Here is an 8,603-nt window from a genome sequence, read left to right as displayed (position 1 = left end):
AGCATTGTATTAAAGCGATGTCTGGAAAAAGATACTAAAACCCCTCTGCAAAGCAAAATTGGAGCCATCTCAAATAAATGCATGTAAGGTAACAGCAAGGATTAGCAAGGGAGCACCAGGGGAGCGAGCAGATCACCTGAGCTGTAAACAGACTTGTGGAACCGCACCAATGAGATCAAACAGGGATAAAAGAATCCCAGGTGAGCGGAAAGTATTCAGTGGATGTAAAGGCCTGGGGCCAGTGGTGTGTGGCAGTGCAGTAAATAGGTCAGACAGCCTCAGTGCCCAGAACGTGGAGAGCAACTTTCACAGAAGATTACAGAACACAGGACTAAAACAGAGGGCTTTGTTTTGAGGTGATAGCAGCGCAGAAACATGCTTTGGGTCACTTGTACAAGGGAAGGGAGGACAGGTTTTCATACAGCAGCAGGCTCGCACGTGGCCACCAAACCTAAGAGAAGCAAGCAGAAGCACAGCTCTCTGCTCATAGGCCCCACATGTCAGAGCTGCCCAACTAATAGAAGAAGCAAGCAGGAGTTGTTCATACACCTCAGTGCCGCTTCTCAGAACAAAGGGGCCTAATTACAGATTGCCCTGCTCAAAACAGCACAAGTTTGGAAGAAGCTGGCAGGCACCAGGAGCCCAGCTGCCTGTAGGCAGCCAGCATGGGGCTGTGGGTAGGAGCAGGTTAGGGGGCAGCGGGGCTGACAAGGACCAGGAGGAGGCTCGGAGTAACAGCACCAAGGAGAGGAATGTGGAAGGGTTGGATGCACGTGTTATCTTTAAGTAGTTCTGAAGAATGGCCTCGGGAAGGACAGTCCGAAGAGGGATCTGCTGAAGAAATAAAGTTTGTGTGTATACATAGATCTTGGCATATTTGTAAAATATAGACATATAAATAAGCCTGAATTCAGACATAATATTTATGCACACTTATATATATTTATAAAGCGCCTCGATAGGAACAGTCATTTTCATTGGAAATAAAACATACGGTGGAAGTTTCCCCTCTCATTTTTGGTTTCCTCCATTCCAAGTTGGGACCCCTGAGTGCCGCACCAATGGATTCGTGTCCCTCCCAGCTGCTCTGTCAGGCTGACTACAGGACACAAGAAAACTAATCGTTGGATGAGGGGTGCTGCAGAGTTTTGTGATGCAGCAGCACTGTCCCTGAGTCACAGGGAGTATCTCTTTCTCGTACACCCCGTTCTCCTGAGCTGAAGAGTTCCTCTCCTTTAGCGTTATCTCCAGGCCATGACACAGCGGTCACTAACTCCCTCTGCTCTCTGCGTGCACTCAAATCCTGCAGCAGAACGTTGGCTGACATGAGAGCTGGGTCAGCCTCCCAGCCCCTCTCACGTCCAGCACCGTCTTACCCCGCAGGAACCCCCGCTGAGCGCTGAGCGCAAGCCGTGCACAAGCGCGTCATTCACAATCCACTGCAAATGGAAAAGAAATAATAATAAATGGGAAGGAGATGGCTGGGGCTGGGGCGGGGGCCGGGCCCTTGGAAGCTCCGCCCCGGTGCTTTAAGTGGCTGCGGGGCCGCGCCGTGCCGAGAGGTGCGGAGTGGATCCCGTGGTGAGTAGCGGTGTGGGGTCGGGTACTGTTGTACAGGGACACGGGGGAGGTCGGGGAGGAACCCTCATCTTTTCCTTCGCCCCCTCCTGCCGCTGACGGCCCAGGTTGGGCAGCACGCATTTCGGCTTTCCAGCCTTGGTTCTTGTTGCGGAGCGTGAGGCTGAGCCTGGGGAGCCAGCGGGGCGAAGCCGGCGGCACCGTGCTGTGCCCGGCAGCGCTTGGCGTGCCCTGCTGGATGAACGCAGCTTTGGCACCTTCGGCTCCGGGATGGGTCGCTAGAAATGTAGTTTTGTGTGCTTTAAAGATAACTGGATGGCTGGAAATTCCTCGGTGTTTGCCTTGTAGCTGTTCTTGTATGTAAACTCTCTGCTAATAAATGCGCTGGAGAGGACGGTGTGCAGCTGAAGTAGCTGGCTGTGCACAGAGCACCGGCTGGGTGCTGTGGCCTCCTCTTGGCTGGGCACGAGCAGCACAGCAGCCAGGCGGTTCTTATCTCAGGAAAGTGGCTGCCAACACGCCTGCACTCTGAAGTCAGAGCTGCCTGTGCTGGCAATGAGATCACCTGGCTGCTTAATTACAGCTGCAGAGCTCCCTGGAGGCCTGCCTGGACTAGCCAAGAAGCCTTCGGCAAGCAGAGCTGCCTTTGGGCAGGGTGTGAGGCTGGGACCTGCTCCTTGTGCAGCCTGCTGTGCCCCGCTGCCAGCAGCTGATGGGCAGCCAGGCGTGTGTGCTGTCCTATACCCATACCTTGTGAGCATCGCTGCCCCGGGACAGCCCTTGTTGCTGGCTAACTGAAAGAGGTGCTGCTGTCCTTCCCATGCAAGCTGGCATGGGAACAGCATGGGGAGGATAAGTGGAAATCTCTTTTGTGGAAGAGTGCAAGGTCACTGTGAGGTGCTGACTTCAGTTCCTTTTTGGTTTTGGTCTAACAAATCCCCAACAACCTTATCAGGGTATTGCAGCCGGCTCCAATAGTTTAAGCTGAAGTAGATGCAGAAAGGGACATCAGCGTGGGGATGGTGAGAGGAAGAGACAGAAGTCGTTCTTGAGTCAGATTTCTACTACTTCTGCTTTGGAGGCTGTACAAAGTGGGAAGGAGTCTCCTCTCTGCTTTCTCCTGGTTAACAGGCTCCTTTTGCAATGCTTTGCACAGCCCATATTCCCTCTAAGTGAGGATGCCGTCTTCCATGATTGATGTCAGCTGCTGTGCGGTAGCGTGGCCAAACACTTGAATATAAGAAATGGAATCTTAATTTTTAGGCTCTACGGTTGTGCCAAGAATGACAGAGGCAAAGTGGTAAACGTCATAAAACTAATTTTATGAGCTCAGTCAGAGTGTTAGCGCTAAACCACAAGCGGTAATGGTGTTAATCCTGTGGAAGCATTGAACAAAGGAATATCTCAGTAATTAGTGTCAGTGCTGTAAATGGCACTGCTCAGCCATTGAGGAAGTTTCCTAAGCCTCTGGTTAGGAATGTACCAGAGATGCCCCAGTTCACGTTAATAAACTAATCTTATTTTCCCACATGCCATAAATGGCTGCTGGGACAAAGCTCTTTTATCAGACAGTTGGCACCGGGTCATGTTTGGGAACCGTGCAGCCCTCGCTCATACCCAGAACTGCTGACCCGGTCAGGGTACTTGGCTGGAACATGGGTGAGGTGGGTCCCTTTGTTGTGGCTTAGCGGAGTTTGTGCTTTGTGTTGGGATTTATGAGTCCTGAGGAGCTGGGTGCCCATGAGAACCGGGCTGTGCACCAGGAGGGAGCAGCGCCACCGGGGGAGTGTGGCAAACAGCTCATAGCTTTGGGTGGTGTTGCTGTTACTTTGTGTGGGAGTCTGCTGCTAGGGCTGAAGCTGGATGTGTCAGGGTGTCTGTCCCTCTTCACCAGCCTCCTGGGCTTGCTGCAGATCATGTGTCAGAGAGAGAGCTCTGCTGCTGCTTACAGCACCTCTAGGCCCTTTGCATGCTTGCTTTTGGCTCCTGTACCTGTTCATTAAAGCCAGTTCATGTAACAGCAATGGGTCCAGCCCCTTTGAAGCCCAGGCATGATGTTGGAGGAGTTCAGAATGCCCTTGCAGCCCCAGCAAGTGGTTCTCCAGCTCTGCTCCATCCCAAGCGATGGGCCCCGCAGTAAAACAAAATGCCGTTGTTGGCACCTTCGGTTTGCTCCCACCAGCGAGAAGCCTGGAGCTAATGAAGCATAGAAACTGAAATTACATCCATCTGGGGGGATGTTAGCTCAAGGTACGGTATGGTAAAGCCCTTGTGCATGAAAGTGTAATTTGTGCGTATCCAGTTTACGTAGCTTTGAAAGCCCTGAGCGTGCACTGGGAATCAACTTGTGGGCTCAGTGTTTGCTTTCCTCATTGCTGGGCAGCAGTGGCCACTGTTCCCTTGGGTTTGTCGGGGCCTTTGGGCCTGGCTGAGAAGCTGCTCTGAGGAAGCACAGGTTATTAAACACTTGGTGAGATCCCAAGCTTGTGCCTGACAGCTGGGTGCAACATGTGGTGTTTGAGGGAGCACCAAAGCCCAGCATGGAGGCAGGGCCTTGAAGAACAGCGTGTCAGCTCACCTAACAAGGCTCTCTTCCCCACAGCACCGCCATGCCGAACTGGGGAGGTGGCAACAAATGTGGCGCCTGCGGTCGGACGGTCTACCATGCTGAGGAGGTGCAGTGCGATGGACGGAGCTTCCACCGCTGCTGCTTCCTCTGCAGTAAGTACTGCCCTCCTGGCCCAACAGAAACACCCCAGCAGAGCTCAGGCCTGCGGCAGTGAGGCGGTGGGCAGCACAGCATGGGTGAGATGTGCCTGGGGCATTGCTGTGCTGTCGAAGTTTCAGCACGGCCGAAAGCTGAGGCACTCTTGGCACAGAGGCCTGCAGCTTATTTCAGATGAAAGGAGTCCAAAGCGCTGCTCTCCAATCCAGCCAACGAGTCCACTGAGGCATTGAAAACAGCTTTCTCTGCTGAAAAGACTTCTGATTAGATGAAAGAAACAAAGGGTCACTTTATGGTTGTGAATGCTTTGCAAACCAGCAGCCTGTCTGACCGAGTCAGAGAACTTTACCTTATTACAAACATGAAGCATTGTTTTGTCTTGCTTGCTGGTGCTCAGTGCCTGCAGACAGAGCTTGGGTTTAGCCCTCTCTGTGAGCTGTGGCTGCAGCCGGGCCTCCCAGTCTGCTTTGCCATTAATCTCCATCAGGTCAGCACACTGGGCTGGCACGGGAGCCTGGGCACACCTACGCTCCTTTTCCTTTGCTCTACAGCAGCCACAAAAAAAAATCAGATGTCTCAGCTGCCTCGTTTTCAGCCTTTTATGGGAATTTCTATTAAAAGAAACCTGGAACTTACAGTCAGACAATGGCTCTAGTGTGTCTGACTCTGTGTTTGCTTTTGCCTAGTGGATAATTCTGCTGGGGTTAAAGTCTGCATGCTCTAACAAATGTGCATGAGTTGATTTACTTACTGGATATTGGTGTCTTATAAAAGGAGCCTTGGAGCTAATGAACGCTGTAAGCAAAGGCCGCCATGTATTTTGAAGACCTTAAATTCTTTCTGAACACAGAATTCATAAGGTTTTCCTTTCTTTTCCTTCCCAATCCACATTCTTCATCACAGCAAACTGCTGTTGCAGACTGAAAGCACATCAGCTTGGTTACAAAAGAAGGCTTAAGAAGCAGGAAATAGTTCAGCCTTCAACTGTAACCTTGAGCAGGGTGCTTACGCTGTGCTGAAGGATGATTTATGGATGCCAGAAAAGCCAGGACCCTCTGGTGACAGCTGTGAAACAGCACCAACTGTGCTCCAACCCAGCACTGGGCAGGAGGGAAACCCCACCCTGGGCAAGAGGGTGGGATGGGGACTTTACTGCACAGATCTGCTCTGTACTGTATGACATCTGTCAGGGGAAACTGCTGGCCACACTGTCTGGGTTTCTGAATATGGCCATGGGAAGGTAGGAGGGAACAGAGCCCTTTATGAGGCTGCTCATAATTCAGTAACTCTAAAGACATCCTACCTCTAATCTCCAATGGTCCCACAGCCTAATCAACACTTCTAGCTTGACTTCAGGCTTACTGCATGTGGTGATGGAAATGGGCGCTTAATGACATTGAACTTCTTTCCCTGCAGTGGTCTGCCGGAAGAATTTGGACAGCACAACTGTCGCGATTCATGATGCTGAAGTTTACTGCAAATCTTGCTATGGAAAGAAGTACGGCCCAAAAGGTTACGGCTACGGGCAAGGGGCGGGCACGCTGAACATGGACAGGGGAGAGAGACTAGGCATCAAGCCTGAGAGGTGAGTTAACCAAACCACAGTATGTGTGAGCTGTGTTCTCCGGCAGCGTTCTCACAGGAGTGTTTCAGGCTGGATTTTGTCTAATTCGTGCCACCTGGAACAGAAATGCTGCAGAATTCCCCAGGGTAACCAAGTACAGGGCAGTTAGCCAACAACCTTCTGTAGTGACTCTGGGTAAGCCCTGTAAGGGCAGGTGTTGGCATAGATGAGGATGTGAGAAGCGAGCTGTATGCAATGGGATGGGATTGCTGATACACTAATGGTCCTGCAGCACTCTGGTGGGTTTGGGGATGCTTTCTTAAATAAGCTACAAATGCAGCTGCTCAGCAGGTTTGTGAAGGGATGGATTCGGGGAGCTGCAAATCTGGGGCTATAAGAATGATCTTTTAATTGGTAAATGAAGGCCTTAATTATAGCCAAAACCAAATGGCTTATTAAAACAGTAAACATTCCTAATCTGATTAAGTTCTTGCTGTAAAGCAAAGCATGTGAAAAGCACCTGAGCTATGCCTCACAGATGAGTCTGTTCTGTGCGTTGCATGCTGATGGTTAGTGTTGCTGGGGAAAGCCAAAGCCCTTCAACTACAAAACCCAAATGTCCTTTTTCAGCTCACCTTCTCCTCACCGACCCACCACAAACCCAAATACTTCAAAGTTCGCTCAGAAGTTCGGAGGTGCGGAGAAATGTTCTCGGTGTGGGGATTCTGTTTATGCGGCGGAGAAAGTCATAGGTGCTGGAAAGGTAAGGGAATGTGACTTCTGTATCTGTCTGCCAGGTGAACTCCAGAGTGAGTGAAGTAAGTCACGAAGGCTTCCTGGAACATGCTGTCCAGGAGGTAGCAGGGAATTGACCGTTGCACAGTTTCCTTAATGCTGTGTTTCTCAGAATTAGAAACAATCAAATCGATCTTGTCTTCACTTTTTTGGACTTGAAATGGAAATTCTGGGTGATGAGCTCTTGCCTTGTTTCTCAGAGGCAAAGCTTCAGTACTTCCTCAAAGTACAGGAGCCCTCCAGATGAGGGAATGAGGTTTTTTTTTCTCATAGAGCTCATGAAGGGCTCCGTGTTTCAGCAGAACGGGCATGTTCTCTGCAAGCACCACATAGCACTTTGCAATGCATTCAACCAGCTGTCTGGCTCACAACCGATAGCTAAGATCAGCGTTGATTAGGACAAGCTCAGACCTTTCAAAACACTCCTCTGAGCAGGAAGCAGTGTGGAATTCAGGCCTTTGTGCCTTTCAAAAATACAGTCTTAACTGGTTACTGGTGCATGCTCTCTGACTGGTTTTCATTGCACCAGTTAAGTAAACAATTCTGATGCTGTCATCTTTAGTTAATGCTTTTTAAAAAACAAACTGACGCGTTCTGTGTATTTAAACTATCTTTCTTTTCATTCCCCTCCCCCAGCCATGGCACAAGAACTGCTTCCGATGTGCCAAGTGTGGGAAAAGTCTAGAATCTACAACCCTAACTGAAAAAGAGGGAGAAATCTACTGTAAAGGTGAGGAAAGAAACAAACACCATCATTTAATCGTAGAATGGTTTGGGTTGGAAGGGACCTTTAAGATCACCTGGTTCCAACCCCCTGCTATAGGCAGGGACACCTCCCTCTAGGACAGGTTGCTCACAGCCCCATCCAGCCTGGCCTTGAATGCCTCCAGGGAGGGGCATCCACCTCTCTAGGCAACCTGTCTCTCACCACCCTCACAGTAAAGAATTTCTTCCTGATATCTAGACTAAATCTGCCCTCTTCCAGTTTAAAGCAGTTTCCCTTCATCCTGTTGCTACCTGCCCTTTTAAAAAGTCCCTCCCCAGCCTTCCTGTAGGCCCCCTTCAGGTACTGGAAGGCCACTACAAGGTCTCTTTGGAGCCTTCTCCAGGCTGAAGAGCTCCAGCTCTCTCAGCGTGTCCTTATAGGGGAACTGCTCCAGCCATCTGATCTTCTTCATGGCCCTCCTCTGGACCTGCTCCAACAGCTTGATCTCATTCTTTTGTTGGGGGTCCCAGAACTGGATGCAGTACTCCAGGTGGGGTCTCACAAGAGCAGAATAGAGGGGCAGAGTCGCCTTCTTTGACCTGCTGCTCACACTTCTGTTGACTTTTAAGGGTCACTTTGTATTCCAGTGTTCTGATGAGGAAAGTGGCCAAGTGGCTTAACCTAGAAATTGCTGCTCTTCGAGAGCAGCTCATAAGCCTCAGCTCTTAGCAGCACCTCTCTCTTGCAGGCTGTTATGCAAAGAACTTCGGCCCTAAAGGATTTGGCTATGGTCAGGGAGCAGGAGCCCTCGTTCATGCCCAGTGAGGGAGCACAGCGCAACCTGCACAGCTCTGCACAGATTCAGCTAAAGGAAAGTTTCCAAGATGTTACTAACTACTGTGAGACAGATGCTAGTTGACTGTAGTGTTTGGGCCATACTTCTAGATGATTTTTTTTGAAGCACTGCTTTTTTCCTTGCTTTATGTAACCCCACTTTTCATACTGTGTATCAATTCAATAAAGCTTTGCTTGTTGACATATCTTAAAGCCAAATGTTTTCTCTGCTGCTAGCTGTGAGAAGGTAGTTACTGGGGTGCTTTGGGGGGAGCTGTGTAGAGACACAATGGCCACATCCTGAGTGGAAAGCTCTCAGGAGAGATGGGCTTCCTTTAAGGGCTGGAGCATCTCCCACTGACAGTGCAAGGCCCGAGTCAACAGCACCTCAACTTTCACTT

The 8,603-nt window shown here is 50.3% G+C and overlaps 1 protein-coding gene across 1 annotated transcript; it reads left to right on the top strand.

Moving 5' to 3' along the window:
• Positions 1 to 1,328: 1,328 nt before the first annotated feature.
• Positions 1,329 to 8,415, top strand: CSRP2 (cysteine and glycine rich protein 2). The gene is made up of 6 exons (XM_015856995.1): positions 1,329 to 1,581; positions 4,181 to 4,299; positions 5,720 to 5,888; positions 6,498 to 6,630; positions 7,299 to 7,392; positions 8,117 to 8,415. Exons 1-6 carry the CDS (start codon positions 1,478 to 1,480, stop codon positions 8,191 to 8,193), a joined length of 696 nt encoding a protein of 231 aa, XP_015712481.1. The 5' UTR covers positions 1,329 to 1,477; the 3' UTR covers positions 8,194 to 8,415.
• The last annotated feature ends 188 nt before the right edge of the window (positions 8,416 to 8,603 follow it).

The sequence above is a fragment of the Coturnix japonica genome, chromosome 1 (assembly GCF_001577835.2).
Source record: "Coturnix japonica isolate 7356 chromosome 1, Coturnix japonica 2.1, whole genome shotgun sequence".
Classification (NCBI taxonomy): Eukaryota; Metazoa; Chordata; class Aves; order Galliformes; family Phasianidae; genus Coturnix; species Coturnix japonica.
This window is presented reverse-complemented; position numbering and strand designations above follow the sequence as displayed.